Source organism: Macrobrachium rosenbergii, chromosome 13 (genome assembly GCF_040412425.1).
Source record: "Macrobrachium rosenbergii isolate ZJJX-2024 chromosome 13, ASM4041242v1, whole genome shotgun sequence".
Taxonomy (NCBI): Eukaryota; Metazoa; Arthropoda; class Malacostraca; order Decapoda; family Palaemonidae; genus Macrobrachium; species Macrobrachium rosenbergii.
In genome coordinates, this window is record NC_089753.1 from 36,345,621 (window position 1) to 36,369,441 (window position 23,821).

At 34.2% G+C, this 23,821-nt stretch overlaps 1 protein-coding gene across 30 annotated transcripts in view; it reads left to right on the forward strand.

The window, feature by feature from the left end:
* The window catches only part of RyR (Ryanodine receptor), a 319,932-nt gene that overhangs the window by 208,129 nt on the left and 87,982 nt on the right, over positions 1–23,821 (forward strand). For all 30 annotated transcript variants that reach the window (XM_067115198.1, XM_067115213.1, XM_067115211.1 and 27 more), the window contains 9 exons: positions 1,520–1,783; positions 2,601–2,809; positions 3,118–3,300; positions 5,372–5,537; positions 11,301–11,515; positions 11,989–12,143; positions 21,616–21,740; positions 22,990–23,244; positions 23,436–23,642. In XM_067115198.1, the coding sequence (XP_066971299.1) occupies positions 1,520–1,783; positions 2,601–2,809; positions 3,118–3,300; positions 5,372–5,537; positions 11,301–11,515; positions 11,989–12,143; positions 21,616–21,740; positions 22,990–23,244; positions 23,436–23,642 (1,779 nt within the window). The remainder of the gene's footprint in view (positions 1–1,519; positions 1,784–2,600; positions 2,810–3,117; positions 3,301–5,371; positions 5,538–11,300; positions 11,516–11,988; positions 12,144–21,615; positions 21,741–22,989; positions 23,245–23,435; positions 23,643–23,821) is intronic.

A 23,821-nucleotide genomic window follows, 5' to 3' on the forward strand; every position in this document is an offset into this window, starting at 1 on the left:
GACTTTTAATACTAAAATAACCATATTAGTGCTCATAGGTAAACAGTATTTCCGAGTGAATATCTGTTGGTATATATTGTGTTTTTTGGTTCAGAATGGCTGACATTAAAGAGTCCCTGGTCACGGGGTTTTGTTAATGTATATTTAGCCAGGCCTGTAAGGGTTAAGTCATTGTCTCATTCATTCTTTTAAACGAGCCTCAGTTTATTGTCTTGAATTGTATGCCTAATTTATGAGGGTGCTTGATAGTATTAGAAACTTAGAGGACTCCAGAATGTGTAGAACAAACATCAGATAGGATGTCTCTTGCTCAAAGATAAGTCATCAGTAAATCTAATAGTAAAAGTACTCTATGTAAGTCTTCTATCCATATAGCAAATTATTGATAAATTTTTATCCATATACAGTATCCTATTATTAAAATAAAAAAATTTGTATTAATACAGAACTTTGACATATGAACAGATTAATTTTGCTAATGTTTATTTTGTATGGCTTTAGTTTTAAGATAAATAAATACAAAGGTAATGTTAGCAGATGAATGTGCTAACTGGTGAATTGCTCATATCTTGTATTACTGTTGTTACTTGATATCATTCACCTTATCAAATATGTACAAAAACACAGGTAACATTCTCATCTCAAATGAACCAGGACAAGTACCTGTACTTACAATATTCCTCTTCTGCCAAGTACCTACTAGGCTGATAGCAGTAAGCCACTGAAACCCAGCTCAGCCAGCAGTAAAAAACTTTACTTGGAATTTCACCACAATATTTTTGGGCAGTGGAGAAAGAAAAAGTTTAGGTTGAAAGCAATAAATCCTTCCTTGACTGAAATTGGTAAATTCAGGGGAAATAAGCAGCAAAAGTTTTTGAGGAAACAGAAGTCTGTTGTCAACAGGTTAGACATGCAAGAAATAATGCCCTTTGCTGCTTGGGACTTCAGGATCCATGTGCACAGTACTTCCAGCCAGCAGAAGGCATCTTTTAAGCCAGAAATGAGGTGTTAGGATTTGTGAGGACTTGGATATGTCGGCTAATTTATTGTGCAATACACATGATGAGTTTTTAAAACTAATTTTGCAGTGTCGTTGGAACTGAATACTTGACCATATAGGTGGATGCCAGTATTTTATCAGAATTACTTATTGAATAGCACAAATCCTGTTAACTTAAACTCATTTTGCAAGGCTTCTACCACGTTTCTAGTGCTCATCATAAGAGAGGCCTGTGTCTTTGAAGAATGAAAGCACTCACAAAATATTTTTTTCCAAGATGAATACTGTACAGTATTATGCAGAGTATTTTTTGATGGTTTTGGAATACAGTATTGCTTTAAATGAAGTTTGGCTCTTATTATTATAAGATGGTTTAGTAGGGAGATACTGCAATAAGAATTTACAGTTCCACACTACTGTGATACTTCAAGCATACTCCTTAGAGGCCATGGAGTGTTTTGTAAAATATTTCAGTAATGAATTGAGTGGCTTATATTCAGTTTTGTATTTCCTCAACAGATTCAACAGGACCAACTTCGTCGTTACATTGAGATTAAGCAGTCTGACCTACCATCTTCTGTTGCGGCTAAGAAGACCCGTGAGTTCCGTTGTCCACCCAGAGAGCAGATGAATGCAATTCTTGGCTTTAAGAACTGGACAGATGAAGAACTGGAAGAATCTCCATGCTGTGAAGAGCTCAGGAATAAACTGATAGAGTTCCACGACTACCTCATGAGCAGAGCCAAGATTCCAGGTGGTGGGGAGGAGGAAGGTGGTTCAGAGGTTTGTATATTATATACATAAAATAATCTTAATAAAAAAAAGTGGGAGAAAGAGTGGTAATTTATTTAGCATTATGTACTTGTATTTTTGCCATTCTCTAAATTAATTATGACAACAATTTTGATGGAGATCAATGAAATTCTGGTAGGTAGTGGTAGATACTATATATATCTTGTAATTATTGTTGTATTAAAACTTTTATATGATAATGATAATAATAACCATGCATTTTATAGAAAAATTGGTTGCTAATGCCACCTTCATGTCAGTGTAGTACTATAGTTTTACAAACTTATTTCTGTAACAGTACTACTTTGGCACAACTGTGGAATTATTATCCAGTAATCTCTATTTTTTGCAGTCCTGAACTCTCTTTTTCAAATGATCTTTTTTAACTTAATAATTGCCAGTTATATGTGTAGCTGTATGATCTAATACAGGCAGTTCCTGGTTTACGATGGGGGTTCCGTTCTTATGCCACGTCGTAAGCCAAAAATTGTCCTAAGCCAAAAAACCGTCAAAAATTGTAGGAAAACCTTACTTTTAATCCTTTTGGTGTCTTGAAAACGATGTAACCTGCATTTTTATTGAGTTTTTCATAAAAAAATATATATCTTTTGACCATTCTGCCATTTTGGAGCCATGTTTCTTCCTTGGATCGGTTTCGTAACCCCAGAACATGCATCGTAAGCTCAGAATGTCGTAAGCCGAGCCCGTCTTACCCGATGACTGCCTGTATATAGTTTGATCTGTATTGTATCATGAATTAATGTGCATAATTTGCCACTCACAAAGATTTTGTTGATCATGATGACAGGAAACAACTGCAGATGACTCCAAGGGTGTTGTGTCAAAGGTCCTCAGCATTCTGAGTGGAAGCAAAGAGGAAGCCCCTGAAGCCCCGCCTGCAGAGCCTGCTGAACTGGATTGTCCTGACAAGTTCAAGAAGGTGCTGGTTGAAACCATTGTATGGTGGGCTGCTGAGACCTTTATTGAAACCCCAGTTCTTATCAGGGAAATGTTCAGGTAAGCTGTGATTCAATATGAAGTTTTATGTTGAAAGATATCCAGGGACATGAAATGGAGGAGCAAAAATATACTCTGTAAATCACAGCAAAGTATATAAAAAAGATCATAGTTTTTCTTCATTCAGAAATATTTTTTGTAACTTACTACAGTATTTGGAATGCAGAGCTGTTATGTGTATTAGCACATTCAGATGCAGCAAGTTGAATAGTCATAAACCATCTCTTTTCAAATAATGTACCAAACGAGAAAACTCTTAACACTGAGAATGAAGGAGTAAATTAAGCTGAGTTTCCAACCCATTCCAGCCTGTTACTTCGCCAGTACAATAGTGTGGGTGAACTTATGACAGCTCTTGAAAAGACATATGTCATCAGCAGCCAGACTTCAAAAGATGTTGGAACGCTGTGGTTGTGTCTCAGCAAGGTCCGAGCACTTCTGCCTGTCCAGATGTCACAAGAAGAGGAGGAACTCATGCGAGAACTCTTGTGGTATGTATTTAGTTTTTCAACCATTGTTTGAGCATTTAGGATAGCAGCTTTTTCTCTTTTATTTATATGGGATCATGATTTTGTTTTTGATTGTGCAAGTAACATACATTTCATATGATGCCTTAATAAACTCAGAAGGGAAAGATTTGTGGATGTGTTTTTCTTCACTGAGAAGTGTGGATTTAAAAAAAGAAAATTCTTACAACATACAACCATTATGTCACTGTTTTCTCTGATATAGATACTTGCAGTAGCAGGAACCATATTAGGCTGGGAACATACACTGGCGGGGATTTGGGCAGTACAACAATGCATATTTATTTTGAAAAGTCAAAAAGGGATCCTACAAGACATTGTGTAACATGCTTCCTCATTTGGTGGAAGCAAGACTTGCGCTTCACCCCTCAGATTGTTTTCTTATGCCATATTGTTTTGGCACATCCCCATGGCAGGCGTTACCATGTCATTGGATCTGTGTTATTTCTATCGAGCTTTTCCAGGAAAATATAGTGATTTTGGAGCAAACCACTCATCAGCTGTCTGTATCTTTCACCAAAAAACTTCTAGTCTAATGCTTACCGTTTCTAGAAATCTGACCCCTCTTCCTCTTAGTATTTCAATGCTTAGTAGGAGCACTCATTGGATGGAACTGATAGATCTTTGCAGTTATCTGTCAGCCCTTAGATGTATTGCTGGCTGCCTTCCACTTTTTACCCTGAGGTCTTTTCCCCACTCTGCTGTTTTACTTCTGTAGCTTTACCTTGCTCTAGCTTTTAACTCTTTTTAAAGAGCAAATCCTTTTCAACAAACCTTTTGGGAGTTTCGAAATTGATTTATTAGACTATTTTATAAGAATAAAAAAATAAGTCTTTAAGTCTTCAGTGATCCATATATATAAAGTTTCAGTTCCACAAAGTCTTAAGAGTGAATACAGTTTCTGCTAAATGTTCTTAACAGGAACAGTTTTAAGATGTATTTTTCCTTGTGGCATATCTAGCCAGTGATCTACTCTTTAGGCCCAGACTTAATTATCATGATGAAATTGACAGTTGTAGGTAATATTATTATTGTAATAGACTTGTATTCTTATCAAACAACTATAGTTGAACAGAATAGAACATGGATAGAAATGAATAAAAGTTAGAATATTAATATGATATATAATATATTTGAATAGTACAATTGAATTACAGAGTGTAATAAATAGCAGTAAACTTAGCACAGTTCTGGATATATAAATACAGTACTAAAAAATTAAGTCTTGGATTTCCAAAACTTTTATTCAGCAAGTGTTGGCATTAATACAAAGACAAACTTTAAAATATGTATGAAAAGTAAAATATGATGAAAGTACCATGAAGCAAGAGAACTTAATCCCAAGACTATGAAAGGCTATGGTACAGAGGCTATAGGGCAGACTTGGTTTTGTTTGCTACAAATAATAGCACAGATAATCGTATCAGTTGAGCAGAACATAATCAAAAGGAGGCAATAATGTGCATCCTAACTACGAAAGAAATTCATGAAATATATTACTTGATACAGTAGCATAAAATTTGATCACAGAACCCATTTTTCATACCTATACTGTACAGTATTTTTTTATATTAATTTTGTAAAGGACATAATACCTTCGAGCACATTTTGGAAAAGTAAAAAATTGCACTTCACTGAGGGTTGTGTTATGTGTGACATATCTGGCATGCTGTGGTTAACAGTTTCCGTATTATATTTGGTTTGACAGCTGAAAACAATTGACATCCCCATTCTATAGAGAAATGTTTCTTAAGAACTTGAGAAGATTCTCAGCAACTAAGTAATCCTTGGCTACATGAAGAAGAGGAAATGCCCACATCATTTCTGTTGAAGTGATGAACTGATGAGTGAGCTGTTTTAAGCCCTTAAATTGAAGTTTATTACCAACTTAATCTTTCATTTAATATTCAGATTATTATGTAAGTCTCTACTGGATTTTGCATAAATATAGTTTACTTACTGTGTTGTTTTTATTTTTTATTGTAATTAGTCAAGTTTAAGCCCATTGATATTTCATAATCTTTTTTTTTCTCAGGACATTGGTGAACAACCACCTATTCTTCCAGCACCCTGACCTCATTCGCATTCTGTGTGTTCACGAAAATGTTATGGCTGTGATGATGAACACTTTGGGACGACGTGCCCAAGCCCAGAGTGAGACACAGGTTGCTGAAGGCGAGGCAGCACAAGCGAAGGAGAAGGTGATGCTCCAGCCAACTCGGTCCTGCTACCTAGACCCTCATCCACAGCTGTGGCCATCTTATTCTGTTAACCTTATTGACCTTTGTAGTTGTCATATGCTTGCTTTCACTTTGTGATTGTAGACAGTGGTTTAGCCCAGAACTGCCTCTGACTGATGTGTAAAGGACAGAGTAAAGATGAGAGCAACTTATATTTAGCAATAAAGATACCTGCTTTTCCAAATGGGATGTACAGTATGTATCAATGCATTAGCACACAATTATGAAAAGTAAAACACAAATGAACAACTATAATTAGTTGGATATGCCTAATACAGTATAATGAAGAATGATAAAAGTGTACGCACTGCTGTACAGTATGCCAAATATGAGTACTCAGTTTGCACAATCTCTTTTATATGATAACATGATCATTAATCAAGTGTTGAATCACTGAAAAAAAATTGTGAAAAAATTATTCTAAAATATTAGAATTTCTTTTAATCAAAATTGTAAGTTATATATATTGAACAAAAACCAAATTGTTACAGTATCCTTGATTCAATATTGTCTGTAGTACAATGGTTACTAAATTTTTATCTCTTCCATCGTAACACTCAGGTTTTACTCTTATCACCAACATATCTTCCATTCTTTCCATGTTTACCTTCTCAAAACACTGATCCATCTTTTCACCTACAATTTTACCACTTCTGCATATAACTGCATTTCTTCCCTTTTAATCCTAATGCCACAAATACTGTACTGCTATGTAAACAGCTCATCTCAAGAGTTTTAACATTTTTTCTTTATTTTCATTCAACATCTACACTTCCACAATCCCTTCAGTTCCACCTTGGTTCTCACAGTAACTCTTTTGCCCATACAGCACCTTACTGCCTTTCTTGCCTCACATATTCTGTGACTGCCCCCTTTCTTTCATCTTAACATCATGTCATATTACTGCCAAATACTTGTATGAATTAACTACTTCCTTTCTTCGATCATCCTTATAAACAATCATGACTTGACTATCGTACATGATTAGTACTGTATCAACTTTCTCCTTCTGCAGATACTTTCAAATGTTCTCACTAGCTTTTGCAGTTTCTCATTGCCTTTATATTGCAATCAGAGATTGAATAACTGAGAGGATCTCGTTCCGTTATCAGATTCCATAGTTCTCCGTGAAATTAATTTTTATCTTCTCATCAAGTAGAGTTGAAATTCATAACTTCAATATTAGTTTTGTGGGAGTTTCCACATTTGGAGACAAGCTATGATGCTGATTTACTTATTTAATTTTCTGCTTTATTCTGTCCATTAATTTCATGTAAGCAGTTTAAGAATGTTTGGATAGAGAACAAGTGTATACTTTCCTTTAAATTACAAAATAACAGAGAAAAATGGCTTCAGTGCTATTTCAGTTGAATTAATTGGTGTGTTCAGTTAGCCTAGCCTCAGTCATCCGAAGCAAGCAAGCTTGACCAGTACAAAGGGCAGTCTTATATATTTCCTTCTAATGTGCCATTTTTGTAGAGGTTGCTTTGGATTTTCATATCTGCTTTAAGTGGTTCCCTTTATTTTTTGAAAACATTTTAAGCATTTGCATCAGTTTTGTTGGCTAGTATTTTAGCAGAGTTTATAGGTAGAGTATTCATTACTGTTATATTCTAACTTTATTTAATTTTTCCTTCTTGCAGTTTTTGCCTTCAAACTAACATTTTTTATGCACTGTTAACTAATTTTGAATTACTAAGCACTATTTACAAGGTAATGGAAAAAAAATAATATGAGAATATTATTTGCCATTAAGTTACGATTGTTTGTCATCAAATTATGTAATCATTATGTCATGTGTATTTCATTTCCATTCATGACACGGCTAGACTTGAGTTGCTTTGTCAGTGTAATCTAATTTATGTAGTTTGATGTGTTCCTGTTAAATACAAACTTAAATGCAGTACAGCATATTCTCAGACTTAAAAGTGTTTACTTAAAATATAAATAGAAAATAGGTTATTTCACCAGATATATATTTAAAAGTTGTTGCATATAATGCACATCTGAATGATGACAATTTTTGTGGTTCACCTCTTTAAAGGAATTACGTGGGATTAATGAGTGTGTTTTTAAGAGATCAAGGGTATTGTATCTGTAGTTAGATTGTAAATATTTATAAAAGATAATGTTTTAGATTAAATTTAAAGACTACCTTTTTAAATCAAATATGTCATAGTGCAAATATCAGGACCATATCGTAAGTTTATGTTTAGATTTTCAGTTTTCAGTATGGTATAGTATTTCTTGTAGTAGAGTTCCATTATCTTGAAATCTTTGAAAGATTATTGCTTAATCTCGGGCACTACAGTATTTGTTTTTTCTTGATAAAAGTTTTTCATAATTTTTATTTACTAATTTTTTTTATCTGAATTAAATGACTGCTCAGTAACTCATAGCAAATGTGCACTAGTCTCTCTCTCTCTCTCTCTCTCTCTCTCTCTCTCTCTCTCTCTCTCTCTCTCTCTCTCTCTCTCTCTCTCAGGATGAAAAACTTGAGGGTAATAAATTCATACATGGTGGCAAATGACCAAGTTGTAACAGTGTGCATAAATATATTCTTGTGTTCATTTGTGTTTGAACCAAATGAGCATATCAAGTATCTGTTGTAAAAGGGCCATTTGTACTTTTCACACCAGTGCTCAAGCTAGTGATAAAGTGATCTAATTTCTGTCTTTATACTCAGTTGCATAGCTACAAGATAAAAGATTTTTCAGTAGAGTGAAAATTGCAGAAATTTTGAAACTTAAAACCCGTAGTAACAAGAACAGAAGACTTAGTTATAATAATAATAACAATTTCTTTATGATGCACATGATCTAGTGAGGAAGCATAGGGGAATATTTAAAAACAGCGTATTCTTGATGCTTGAGTGGGGTGTGACTTTTATATAAATTCATCTTATTTAAATGTCTTTCCCTCTCTTATTCTATCAGCGTATTCTTTTGTCTAAATATGAGCAGAGCATACCATGTCCAGTTTTTCTGTTTGCCTATGCTTGAGTGGTGTGTATATTACTAAATGACTTGGAAACTTTTGCATTAATATTCTTAGCCTGAAAAGTTAGCACTCATGATGATTCTTAAGAATCTAATCCCTGTGGATACAGGAACATGGGTGTTATTATTTTTGGAGAGAAATTTTGCATAAATTTCCAGTAGGTTCTTTTGATATATTACTGAGCAGTTATTTGGCATAAACTTTATTATAATTTGTGTGAATAATCTGTGTTAAAATAATTAGACACAAATATTGTAATTGACTAAATTGAATTATTATTATATACCTTGTACATTTGAGTTAATATGTATATATAGCCAACTATGGTGATCGTAAGCTTTACGGTGTACTATTCTTAATATATAGATTTTAACTACTGTACAGTACAGTATTTGTGTCTTTCAAATTTTTGAGCACGACATATTGTATTCCCATCACTCTCTTTACCTTTTATCTTGACCTCACCTGTTTGTAACCCATTTTATTACCACTAACCCCAGGTCATGTAGATTATCTGTCTCTTGTGTCCCATCATCTTATCCTTAAGACAGTCTTCAGTGAAAAATTGTTATCTTATTTCTTCCAAGCCTCCGAAAACTCCTTCTACAGTCTTTCCCTCCCGTAAGTTTTTACCAGTGGTTTACTAAGTATTATTTGGGTCTGAATCTATTTAGATAAAGGTTGTTGAGCTGGGCAAATTCAGAGTACTGTACAATCTTGTCGGAGAAGTTTGTCAGTTTGAACTGTTTAAACTTTTCAGAGAAGTTTGTCAGTTTGTCTTTACTTTTCAGCAGGACATATGTTTTGTACCTTAAAATTCTGAATAATCACAGAGCCTGAAAAAATGGTTAAAGAAAAAATGAAAAATTTGAGATGAAAATTTCATTTGATTTAAAATGAAGCCATGAATTAGGAATATTTATATTGTGATAAAAGTAGTAGTTTTCTCTCTTAAGTTGACTATTACTGTAGCACACAGCACAAAATTTGCTGGAGACCTCTATATCTAAGAACAGATGTGATAATCACATTCTAGAATGATTTAGAAAATGCATTGAATATAGTAAAACTATTAAACTGACATTTTACAATATGATCAGAGAGAGTCGGCTTTATTCATTAAGGCTGTGAGTTATGAGTATGTTTTATTCCTAGCACAGTACCACAAGAATTTTTAGCTCTACACATTATTTACTGTGGGAAAAGTCAGTGTATGTCCCTTTAGAGATGTCTGAATTTTTATAGGCTGTTTAGGACTTGCATGTTAATCTCAGCTCTTGAGATTTCAACGTTAATAGAATATTTTATATTTTTGCCTGATCATATGCAGTGTAAGAATAAAAAAAATTGTTTGAGTTAATTATATAAGGATATACTTTAGCCCATTTTGCGTTAGATAATGTGTATTCAGATGATGCAAATTTATTCAGATTGATATAAAATCACAAAAGCATTTCCCAGTTGTATCAGTGTTTTTGTTTAGATTTTTTTTATTAGTCTGTTCAGAGTTTTGCCAGTTAGTGGAAAGATATAGCAAATCCCTTTAGTAGGTTACCATTTGCAGTGTGTCTTGTGTTACACATGCCAGACAATACTGTACTAAGATTCTTTGCAGCAACTCTTGGTCCTTTAGCTGCATTGTTCTTCACCTTATCCTCTTAATCCATTCACTTTGGTCTCTTCCCACCTAGCTGTCCAACTTCTTCAACATTAACATGCTCCAATTTTCAGTTGTTATTTAAGAACAACTCCCTTGGGCAACACTTGTGAGAGTCTTAAATTAGACTCATTTGTCTGCAAAACTATCGTAAAATGAACAAATGAATTTTTAATACTGTATTGAAATACACAAAAAAGCTATTTGAAAACTGATATTCTTAAACAGCAAGAGTTAACATGACATTGTCATGTAATGGGAAAGAAATGGAAAATTGTTTGGATAGAAATAATTGAAATGATGTTAATAGCTAGCTGTAATAAGTGATAAATCTTGTCGATATTCCCTGGTGAAGTCAAGCTGGTTTTTAGCATGAATTGATTACCCTAAGATTTACTTTATTGTGTCTTTGCTTGCTCATATATTTTTTAAAATCTATATTGTTGGAAGTGAACTTCTTATGATCTGTAAATTATTATCATTTTGTGTTATATTTTATGTGATGATACGTTGATGTTACTATATCATCTTTTTTGATGTGATGCTTGTACAGTATTTGGTGTTTTTATCAATCTTCTTTAGAAAGTATTGTATATAACTTCAAAATTTATTTCATTTTGTGGAGTCTTGTTAGGATATAAAAGTTGCTATCAAAGTGCAATAAGTTGTAAATTGTTTTAAATGAAATCTAATACATAACACGTGTCATAGTTTTGAATTAGATATTTCATTTAAGATATTTACAAGAGAATTGTTCACCTCTTATTACTGATTGTGCAGTGTAAGGAAAAGAAAATTTGAATGGTATGTTCAAAATGACTGCTGTTCAATATTTTTTTAATGTAAAAGCATTAGATATATCACTAGTTAGAAATAATTAAAATGTTAGAAATTATCAAAATATAGTGAGGAGATCTACAACTGTAGTGATTCTATAGATTAATTATGTACAGATACTAAATACATGTATTCACTGAGTAGAGTTATTGATTAGATTACATTGTGTCTCACGTTTTTTGGCAAAGGCCCAGAATGACATGCCTAATTCATTCTTTATGGAATGGTAGGATACATCGCATGAGATGGTGGTAGGCTGCTGCAAGTTCCTCTGTTACTTCTGCCGATCGGGACACCAGAACCAGAAGGCCATGTTCGAGCATCTGCCCTTCCTGCTAGAGAACTCCAACATCCTGCTGTCTCGGCCCTCGCTGCGTGGAACTACACCTCTTGATGTTGCTTACTCTTCTCTCATGGATAACACAGAGCTTGCCCTTGCTCTAAGGTGTGTAATTTTCTTACATTTGTGTGTGCGCAAAGGAACTTTTTAAACATAAAATTTTTACTTTATAGCCTTTCACTTTCTCAGCTCAGGCCTTTTATCTCTCAGCTTTCTGTTTACCTTTAACAACTTGTCATTCTTTCGTATTTGAAATGAGAATTTTATTACAATCTTATTAGTATATACAGTACAGTATTCCCCAAAATTGGCACAATGAAGGGTTCTTGTGTGCTGGCTGCCATTGTTTTACCGTTCTCTGTACATTATGAAGTTAATGTCTCTGTAATTTTCATATTTAACCCCTTCACAGACAGGATGGTAGTTCTTATGGCAGGGTAACAAGATTTAACAGGACAAAAAATGAACACACAACTTGAACGTAAATGGAGGTGTGGATGGCAAACTTTGTTTTTAAAATGTTAGATCAGTTTTATTGTTTTGTAACCAAGGAATAACACTCATGTTTATTTTAACAGGGAGCACCACTTGGAAAAAATTGCTGTTTACCTGTCTCGCTGTGGCTTACAGAGTAACAGTGAGCTTGTGGAGAGAGGTTACCCTGACCTTGGTTGGGACCCTGTAGAAGGAGAGAGATATTTAGACTTCCTCAGATTCTGCGTTTGGGTTGGAGGTAAGTGGTTTCAAGTGAGGTTTTTTCATCTTTTCTCTTCATTCATCATACCTGGCTGCTGGCAGTCAGAAACCTGGTGTTACGTGTACTTTTCATGCAATTACAGCAAAATAAGAACCCTCGCAGAAAGGTAAAGAACAATGAGGCTTCATTATGGTCTGTGACACAGTAAAGAAATGAAACGAAGCAAGAAGAAAAGAAATGGGAAAATGGTAATGTCAGTCAACTAGTAATTCTAATAATTTACCAGTTCATGTCAGTATATCACTAGAGATTATTATTTTGTATATATAAGTCATTTGTATTTTAAGATACACTAAAACTGTTTTTAAAAATATCTCAAAGTGAGTTCATTATTTGAGCTGTAAGAGTTTTCTTACATTTTAGACACTACATGGACTGTGACAGTGATTATTGTTCTTTGGAAAGGGATAATGAAATACAGTTACTTTACATTAAGTAATATGTTAAGAGTTATCAGCAGGATTATTTAAGTAGTTATCAGTATACATCTGGTAACTGTATTTGAATGATAAATGTGCTTTATAAGTCCATATAATGAATGTATAATGTAAGTGCAAATGAATTTTAGATGATAGTTTCATTATCACATGAGGTTTCACGCCTAAACTTATATAATTTGTAGTTGATGACTGTAGTGGTAATAAGCATTTCTTGGATATTAAGTAGTTGTAGCTCTGCCTGTTTCTTCTGTGCCAAAGAAGCACATGGCATCCTGTAATGTGCCAACACCTTTTTCGAGTGAACAGTAGTGCAGCATCTTGCAAAAATTTGAAGAGGATTATGATAGACTTTTTCCTTTTAAGAATACTTGACTTTTCATGATGCTGGTGGAGTGGTTTGAACGAAATGATTTTCCTTGTTCCATTCCCTTTTAGACAGCTTGGATAAGCTGTTGGAATAATCTTTTGTTTCATTACAGTAGCCTCAGCAGTTAACTATGATAAATAATATTTGTAAATATGGAACATCAAAAGGTTTGGTACCCATGACTTTTGGTAGATCATGCAAACTGTGGTATAGTTAATTTAAGAGTTTGTAGGAAAGAAGGCCTCTTGTGATCTGAAGGTGTGAAATACAAAAGGTATTTTAGTTCTTCCGCTCTAGGGAACTTTGGAAACTATCAGTATGGTAAAATTCTTTCAAGGAGTACCAAGGAAATAACATCAACAAATAATGACTGAAAAGCTCATATCATAATGTTGACAACTGAAGAATATACAGAATCTGCTTCTCATAAAAGGAATGAGAATCTGAAAAAGTGTTTGGTTAATATTTGTTCCAAGTGTTTGCAAAGCAAGGGTCCCAGTAGTGATAAAGAGTCTAAGTTTTCTTCATACTGTATAAGTGTGGAAACTACTTGTTCTTTATAGTGTTATATTAATAAATAGAATAATTTTGCAGCTTCGTCCCTGATGCAACACTGTAACAAAAGTATTTCAGGTGGTTCTGAGGCACCCAGGATACAAATGCCTTGATGTTCTGGATGCTCTTGGGGAAATTAATGTTAACAAAAGCAATTTGAATAATTAAAGTTCTTCTGGACAAAGAGTTTTAATAGATTATTGGGTCTTGGTTTAGGAGAGATTTTAAGTTAGTCCCTTTTTCATAAACATAGTGGGGTTAAATATGTGCATCACCCGTCCCTTGCCGCTCCTTCCAAGGTCAAAGTACTAGACAGTGTATTTTTGGCACAGTTAGTCAGTCTCTAAGGGTGGTGAGCTTTTTCTTCCAATATAACCCCAGTTTTGCTATCTTTTATGCTTTATGAAAGTGCTTTCTGTAAATAGGTGTTTGCTAGTCTCAGACAAAGAATGACATGGTGAGCATATTCCATTTGTTTCAAGCATATTTTCCTAGATGGTGCACAGATTGTCAGACATGTAATATCCAAGATACTTTAGAAAGGACCTACATTGGACAGCCTTGGCTAGCATTGTTACATATGTGGTACATCGTTTCAATGGGATTTCCTTTCAGTGTTTCACTCTTGGTGGCTGACTTACCAACTCTGGTAAAGATACAATATTTTGTAACTCAAATTCTCACATTTGCATGGTCTTATATTTTAGTCTAAAACTTCTCACACTGCATTGAGGTGATGAGAACAGTATTATGGCTTTTGTTATACTATTTGATAGCTTATCTTCTGGTTGACTTTGGAAGGTATTAGATAGAACAAGCTTTTGCCACTGTCTGTAGTATTAATGAAAAAAGAATGATCAGAACCACTAAACGAAGTGCAAAGCTCCATAAGCAGGTGGAATATTTTGATTCCTACCAAGTGATAACTCTGGTTCAGTCCCTATATCTACAATGTTTATTTATTCTAAATGAATTTTAGCGATAACACTAAGTTATATTTTTGAGACTGGTAGAGTTTGTCTAAAATATTATTTAGATGAAAGATAAAAATAAGAGCAAGAAAATGGACACCTAAATGGCATGAAACCTAAGGGGACAGATAAAAGCAGTAAGGCAGAAAGCAATGTAGCTGGGGCCTGAAGAGTTTTTGCAGAGAACGCTTAGCTAATTGTACCTGCTTGCAGTTCACGCTGCAAGTGATCCCTTTGTAAGGGGTCAAATACTGTAATTGCCAAGTACTAATACATGGACTGTTACATTTAACCTTAATTGCCAAGTGTTATAATTGTACAATCATATGCCTCAGCTCACAAGCAGCTTGAAGTTAAATAACTGTGTTCCTGGTTGATGTGTGTTGTTGGTACCAGAAAATGTGTTTACTGTATATATGTGAGAAGCTCAGTATCAAACTTTGGAAAATGCTGTATTAAGACATAAAAGTTTGAAGAATTGGCTATAATTTTCAAAAATTTTTGGTCATCCACACTATTCATCAAGTATGTGGTTTTATATGTGCTTTTTAATGCTGTTGTATTGTACATATATCATTTTGGATGCTGCTTGTTGACTGTAGTTTGTATTATGTGAAAGTTATGGGCATGTAAGAAGCCTTAGATATAATTAAAAATATTTTTTAAGTATAAAATTCAATTTTCATTTGTTATTAGTAATCTGGGTATTACTAAGTTACTTTTGATGAGCTTTGCACACATGTATTGAGTAGCCAAATATGGAAATCGCTTAAGTTCTTACAAAACAACAAATATGCTTTAATCTTGAAATTTTTCATAGTTGTGAATAAATAGACATTTTAACATTCCACCTTTTTGGTTTACTTAATTGTGAAAGAAGATAATGGTTAGTTATTTTAAAATGGAAAGTTGTCTAAACTCTTTATTTTGCTCATAGTGAGACCAGTTGCTTTGCACACACATGAGAAATCACTTCGATACATCTGTAGCCTGAAAGTTTTTGCTTTTTCTTTTGTTACCATGAGATGTGGAAATTTTAGTGATCTAATGTGTATATTATTTCCTTGCCTCATTAATATGGGAAGAAACTTTACTCTACTGTGTTTTTTCATTTTCCCAAAAACTTGACTAGAGGATATTTTTAATTTTCTTTAAAAGCTCCCCCTTCTAATTACTTCCAGAGCCCTTTTTGCTAAATTGAGCACTGCTAAGGAATGAAAGCTTTTTAGTATAGCCCTTGCAGATAGATTTCTTTTAGTTAATGCTAATACAATAATTGTTGCCTCATTTTTCTTAGTTTGACTAAAATGAGTATATAATTTTCATAAGTTTATATTAAACCAGGTATGGTTATCCTGCTAATTCGCATACATGACTAGTGTTGCCATTATGTCTTGTAAATGTCAGTGACTGTCTTCTTGTCTTTGTGCTGTCATTTTCTTTTGTGGACAATAACTTGCTCTCTTGCTGTCCCTGAATATCATTTGAGGAAAAGGAGAGTTCTCTTTTTTTTTTTTTTTTCCTATAATGCTGTGGCTGTAGGTCTGAAGAAGATAAAATTCACTGACTTGTTTACTATGTTTATATGCTGATGGTAAACTTTTAAGCAGTGAGAACACAGCTCTTGATAATTGTGGATTAGAATATTCTTGAATAGGTTATTTTGTGTTTTGAAAATTCCATGTTTCCTAAGTAATAAAGACTGGTTTAATATAACTTGTTATATTAAAGATGTTATCCTCCTAACTTTCCTCGCTCACTGATTTATCCATGAAAGAATTTGTGCCACGTGGTCTTTTTGCAGAAAAGATTAACACATATTTTGCTCAGATTCCCCACAGGTTGAAAATTTTTAGATATACTTTTCCTCAAAATTTCTCAAAATTTCACCCAATATTCTTTGTTACTGAAACTGATAAATATGAAAAAATGCAGTGTTTATCATGGTTAAAAGCACCAGGATAGGATGTACTCCCCTTGTATTCTTTTGGAACCAAATGTTTTAAAGTAAAATGATTACTACCTGTTTTAGTTGACATCCATCTTATCAGGTCTGAACCGGGAACAGGAGTTGCAAGGTAGTTAAGCTTGATAGTCATTTAACACTGCAAAAATATCCATGTCATTTGCTTTTTGTAAATTTACATTGAGGAACATTAGAAATTGCTGGGAGGGAAAGTTTCATTCATCAGTGTATTCATGAGTGCAAAAGTTTCTTAATTATGCATCTCTAGGTTATTGCCTACCTTGAATTCTCAAATTTAGCACTTAAACTTGAACTTACATTCAGGGAAAGCGAGAACTGTAGTCATAAAAGATTGGATATGTTTGTGGTTTTATATGACTTGTATGCGTCATATTGCATCCCCCCTTTTTTGTTCACATTTTGTATTCCTTCTTCTATCTCTGTCTCCAGTACTTCATACAAAAAGATTTTGTAATGCATGAAATTCTGTGAATGTGAAATTAACAAAACATCACGTGCCTTCGAGTGTCAGTCCTTATTTTTTAACAGTATCTCTTCTCTGTCAGTTGCTTAGTTCTGTTTTACCACAAGTTGTCTTACAAATTTTAGTTTTATGCAAAGTGAAGGGTTGCTGTCTATCCTATACGTTAATAATAAATATAATGTGAGAATCAGCTGGTATGATTAAAATAGTTTTTATTTGCAGGAAGTTCTTAAATATGGTGTCCAGCATTTTATGACTTCTTATTTATTCATTTGTATGAATTATTGTATAGTATAAGAAGAATGGCAACTGTGCCAATCAGTACTGAGAAGTTAGTATTATCTGAAAGGAAAACTAGCGAGCTTATTAAGAAAAACAGCTTTACACATTTTATGAAAATAATATTGCAAAGTTATCTTACCAAATTAGTAATGAATGCACCAGGATGTATACATTACCTGCTGTCATAGAATATTCAGAGAAGTATATTCTGCAGCACATCAGTTTTCTGATGTTACAAGAAGATTAGAGTTCACAAGTTTACCAAAGTGTACAGTATATACATGTGTAGTTAATAGCATGTATATTATATTTTTATATCATTATAATGAGTAGGTATAGAATGCATTTATGAGGAATAACACACAGTACCCTATCTTTTAGTGGCCATATAATTCACAGATTTTAACAGATGCTATAAGGCTATTTTGTTTAATAGTAAGGTAGTTAAAGAGAGCTGTCTGTTTTCAAAGAAGTCTTCTTGGAATAAATTGCACAGGGATGAGTGAATGGTAAATGCACTGAAAATATCTGCAGGTTTTTAATTTAATGTTTTAAACACATATTTTTATGTTCCTATGTTTCTGACTTCTCTCTCCTTATATCATGATGCTGTTACCACTGTCTGTTCCCTCCACTGCAATTGTATTTGTACGTGGGTCCATATAATTTTCTTGCATTACAGTATATTTGATTCTGCAGTTTTATGTTCCATCAATATTTAATCATGCTGCATTTTTCATCCTTGTTCTTGATATGATTCTGCTGGAAGCCATGGAATTTCTTATTCATGGGATGTGTTCCTACAAGCCAACACTGGAATTTGATGTCATTCATGGGATATGCACATGCACTCCATCATAATTCTTTCTTGTAATGAAGAGATTGACATGTGAAATCTTCAAGTCATTCTCAGCCTTTGCTAAAAGACACTTTGCATTGCTTGAGATGCATATAATTTTTATTCTGTGTTTTGAATTGTATTTCATTGGTTCTGAATGCTTCATATGCACTGGATTTAAAGCTTTATGATGGACTCAGAGAGAGGCAGATCTAAATGCGATTTTAGAAGCTGCGACTTGTGTACAAATTTCATCTCAAGAAACTCTTTCTTTCCTGTTTCGTAAACCCCAAACAAAAGGTAGATTTGTTTCATGTTATTTTTAGAGTTTTGTATCTTTTTCAGCTGACTTATCATTTTGGTGTTACTGTACTGTATTCTATATGTTCTGTTACTTATGAACCCATTACCCAAGAATTCAGGTAGTGATTAGTACTGTGGATGGTAAGATGAGAGATGCTGTTTTTTAGATAAATACATTAATAAATGAAGATGGGGTATATCTGTGGCATTTCACAGGCTTTCGTGATTTTTTTTATTACCAGCAAATATGATTCAATTCTTGTAGGTGAACACCATTAGAAATCTTTAGATGATACATGCATTTCTTTGATGTTCACATCTTAGTGGTTTAGTATTATAAGCTGGCAATCTTGCCTGAAAATAGATGATAATACAACACAGCCTCTTGGCAAAGATTGTGGAATGTTTTTATTATAAATATGCGTAACCACATTGTTGGTTGAAAAGAATGTCATAGAGACAGAGCTATCCTTAATTACCTAGGAATAAATATACAGTATTGTCTTTTTGTATCAGATAACCAATAATTGTTTTTGTAATTTTGTACATACAACTGCTTGCTCATATACAGTAATTTGTATAAATAGGAATAAAATGAAACATGTTTGAAGTGTTTGTCAGAAATAATATCCAGAATAGTCAACTACTGAAGTATCATATAATAATAATTATTGATAGTGTAAATAAAAATCATCCCTCAAAATTTAACATATTGCAGTAACGTGATACATTAATTTTGGATCACCAGCAACCAAAGTCTGAGGAGAGTTTTCCCTCATTAGCTCCACTTTGGTGTCTTATGGACAATTGTCTTGAGCCTTTAAAAAGGCTTTTTATCCTTAAATGTGAATTGGCAAAGGAATGCCAGTAATTGAAATCACAAGTTAAATCTTACCATTTTCAGTTGCTTGCTGCTCTGTTCCTCAGTGTCGAAATAGTTCAGATTAATTCACAGTATTTTTTCTCTCATGGTATTGCCTTGTCATTTAGAAGAGATAAGCCTTATAGGAGTTTTTTTTTAGGTTGTTGATAGCTGTCTTTTTTTTTATAACTGTAATGTTCTATTTGTATTTTTTCTGATTCATTAAGAGTTTGTGTGTTTGGTAAATCATTTCAGACTAATTTTTGCTCTTTGTCATAGGATTTGTGATTGTTGTCTGTAAGATAGTCTTCAAAGAGTTCCGAGCCTCTTGAAATAACTGTATTTTGTCAGAGAACATATTTTTGTTGTTTAATAACTACACCATTTGGATAACTGGTTTCATGTCCATAACTAGGTCTGTAATTTTAAGATAATGATGAAGTTGGACTTCACTCACGTTGTCAAAGAAGGTAACACATTATGTAAGGTAGCGCAGTTTTGGTAATTAACATTACTTTATATAAATAAAATCAAAGTAATTAATGATTTCTGAATTAGAATAAGTCAGTTTTGATACATTGAGGACATGTAAGTCTGATGATTTCCAGTTGGAACAAGGGTTTTACAGACAGTTTTTGTTAATGTTTACTCTTATGATGTTAATTCTTTCTTCTATTCTATGGGTGGCAAATATCCATTAAAGCTCACTTAGCCAAAAATCACAGAAATGTTAAATTTTTTGTATGAAATTAATTTTTTAATATCAACCTATGATTTACAAGGCCCACATTTGTGGTCTTTATGAGTCCTAGACACTTCGTTCTAGAGTTAGAGAAAGACCTTTTGCTGCCTGGATGGTAGAACTATACATGAGCTCCTATGGTTGCGAGAAATCAATGAGGTGGGGAGGTGGGACCGTGGTTGTAAATGAGGGGTTTGTATGGGAAAAAACTTATATGGAAAAATAAATTCATTTGCTAGCAAACCCACTATGTAACATAGCCCAAAATACATTTTGGAAGGAAGGATTAAGCTGCTGAAGGCAACCCTGGAATTAGTTGATTGCAATGAAGGATCTGTCTAATATCAACCAAGCATCCCAGTGCTCTAAAGAAGATCTGAGTTATAACTGTAGAGTTGAAACCCATAGAATGGTGTAAAATTAAGGGGTCTTTGACTGCAATTCCTTGAAGTACTATAGTACAGATCATAGTGGAGGACTGTACTCATCATATTCTCCAAATGATGTTGCCTGAATGCTCATAACGTGAAGGATAAATCTCACAGGAACAGATGATGAGTTATGATAATTCATTAAATCAGCCACCAGCTCTCTTAGTGCACAAGGGAAGGGGCAAGAGTAACAAGTAAAACATGAGCCAAAGTTCCTTCGGCATAATAGAGTATTCTGTACAGCCTATAGTGCTGCATAAAGCTATCAGCTACCACCGGCCAATGCTCAGCTGCTCCCCAGATGCAGTCAAATGAAAGTGCGTTGCATGCCTCCGGAAAGTGCCGCCAGACACACAATCCATGGCTAATCTTAACCTTAAGTAAAATAAAAACTACCGAGGCTAAAGAGTTGCAGTTTCTTATGTTTGATGATTGGAGGGTGGATGATCAACACACCAATTTGCAGCCCTCTAGCCATAGTAGTTTTTAAGATCTGAGGGCGGACAGAAAAAGTGCGTACGGACAGGTAAAGCCATCACAATAGTTTTCTTTTACAGAAAATTGAAAAGGGGAATATAATAATAGCTATGTAAATTAATGAGAAAATAACAGAATAAAACACGAGATACGGGAATATAACGTTAGCAGCAATATAGAAGCATGAAAAGTGAAGTTCTCACCTGCATGAAACCTAGGAGCCATAGGGTACATGTTCTTTTGGAGTATCAAGGCTCTTGAAGACCACAAATGTAGGCTATAATATATGATGGTTATTTTAGTGGACCAAACATATTTCCCATTGATGTTAGAAAGTAAACCACCTTTATTGTAGAGTACTGCATACTGTGTTTGTGGCTCTAAAGATAGTAATGAGAATATGAACAAAACTAGTTGATCTTGAAGACAGTGTTTTGTAGATTACATGTTTGGTATAATAGGTATGGGTGTGTAGATTACATTAATGGTTATGGATACTAATAGCAATAGTTAATGTGTATTGAAGCTAATGTCCTCTTTAAACAAAATATGTAATATTGATTGTGAAAGGCCATTTATTTTATCATACTATCAAAAGCAAAAACTGCATATGCTGTAATACATTTGTTTACAGGAATATGTGGTTGCTTTAAGAGCATACAGTACATATTAGTATCCTGTGAAACATCCAAAATATTTATTGTTATAATTTTGTCATTTGCATTTCCAGGGGAGAGTGTGGAGGAAAATGCCAACCTTGTTATTCGTTTACTCATCCGTCGTCCTGAGTGTCTTGGACCAGCACTGAGAGGAGAGGGAGAGGGATTGCTGTGTGCTATTATTGATGCAAATAAGGTATGAGAGATTGTTTAGTATGGTGATGTTTGGAAGGAGTGCCAAGGAGGTTCATTTTGCAGGAAGCATGAGGGTTCATCTCATTAAGGTTTATGGTGTTTTTGGAATGTATTCATGTTTTTTTATTTACATACAGTATAGGGAAATACACATAAAGTAGTTTGTTATTCAAACTTTTGCCCTTATCTAGATTGTATTATATGAAATGTTGGTTTTGTTTTTATTGCAAAAGCATTTCCTTATAATTCTGGGAAAAGAATGTACTGCACAAATATGTGGTTTCTGAAGAAATTCATTACACAAAAGTAGCCAACTTTTGTGGTTCTCACTAATCCTAGGTACTCCTTTACCATTTAAAAGAACATCAAGTGCTGGGCAGCATCTCTTCAGATGTGCCTCATGGATCCTGAGATTCCATGCAGGCTAGGGTCTCATTTCATGTGTCTAGCCTGTTGGTATAAAAAAAGTATTCTCATTGTGGGACAAAAGAAAGTGCCAGGCATTGATAAAATTTTCTTAAGGGTGCTGCAATCAGTTTTCCTGATCTCTGTTTATTGCTGTATATAGTAGCAGTGGTATGTGTAGTACAAGCATAGTCCTACCTACTTCCTCCTTTCTTTAGGACATCCCTCAAAATTAAATTTCAGGAGACTTTTCCCCAATAAAGTACGAACACCTTAGTTTTGAATAACTTCCTTAGCATTTCATCCTTACAGGATCCTTGTTAACCCAGGAGCTCTTGGATCTTGCATTCCAGACAGCCAATTCATAGGTTTTAACAGCTGAGCTTTCCCATCTAAATTGCAGTTGAACCATTTATGAGGGCAGTACTGTACTAGGTTTCTTTTGAAACATATAATTTTTTAAAAATTAGCTCTATCACACAGACCTAATACTTATAATCTCCTAACCCCACAGGTTTTCTCATAGCTAATTGTCCAGTTTACTTAGAAAATGAGGCTCTGTTGCCTGGATCCTTTGGATCTCTGATATATATGCAGTAATGCCAGCCAGCAAGTGATGTTCTTTGAAATATGAAATGGAATGCATATGATTTGGGAAGGCCACCAATGTGGCTATCTGTAAATACTGACTTTGTTCATTTATGAATACAGTATTCATAAATTATATGAATTATGAAAATATTGTCAACATTTTCATAAGTGAATTTTAAAGATTCAAAATTTATTGTGTCACCTATGTACTGTGTAATCTGGAAACAGCCTGCTACTTTGTGCTTCTATTTCAGATGTCTGAGCGCATTGCTGCTCAGCGCCTTGGTGCTGAGGCAGAAGGTGCTGTACCCATTGACCATCCAATGCCAGCGGGTGATGATGATGAGGATTACATTGACACTGGTGCTGCCATCCTCAACTTCTACTGCACCTTGGTGGATCTTATGGGACGCTGTGCCCCCGAGGCCAATGTCATAGCTCAGGGTAAAAATGACAGTCTCAGAGCCAGAGCTATTTTGAGGTCTTTGGTGCCCCTGGAGGATTTGCAGGTTTGTATGCTTAGCCACAAACTTTATTGTACTGCACTGTCTCTCATCCCTCATATGAAAATAGTGGAACTTGTTGAAATTTCTTTATGATACAGTAGATTTTTAGCCTCAGATAATTTATACAATATTCTGCTTGATATTGTTAGTAAAAGGGCTTGGGTTAAAATGAACTCTTTCCTTGCTTCTTGCAGGGTGTGCTGTCACTTCGCTTCACTCTGTCCAACACTGCTGCAGATGAAGGCCGCAGTGACATTCCTCCTGGCCTCATTCCAGCCCACAAGCAGAGTGTGGTACTTTTCCTGGAACGTGTATATGGTATGGATAACAAGGACCTCTTCTTCAGCTTGCTGGAAGACGCCTTCTTACCTGATCTTCGTGCTGCCACAATGCTTGACAAGGTTATAGTCTTCCATTTTAACAGTTATTATAAATAGAAAAAGCACAATATCTTTCTGAATATAAATTTCAGCGTATTGAGGGATCAGTACCAATTTTAATCGGAAAATATTCTTGACAGGGTTAAAGTCTTTTTGGGATGAGCTATTTTTTGTGATATGAGACCTGTATTTGATACCCT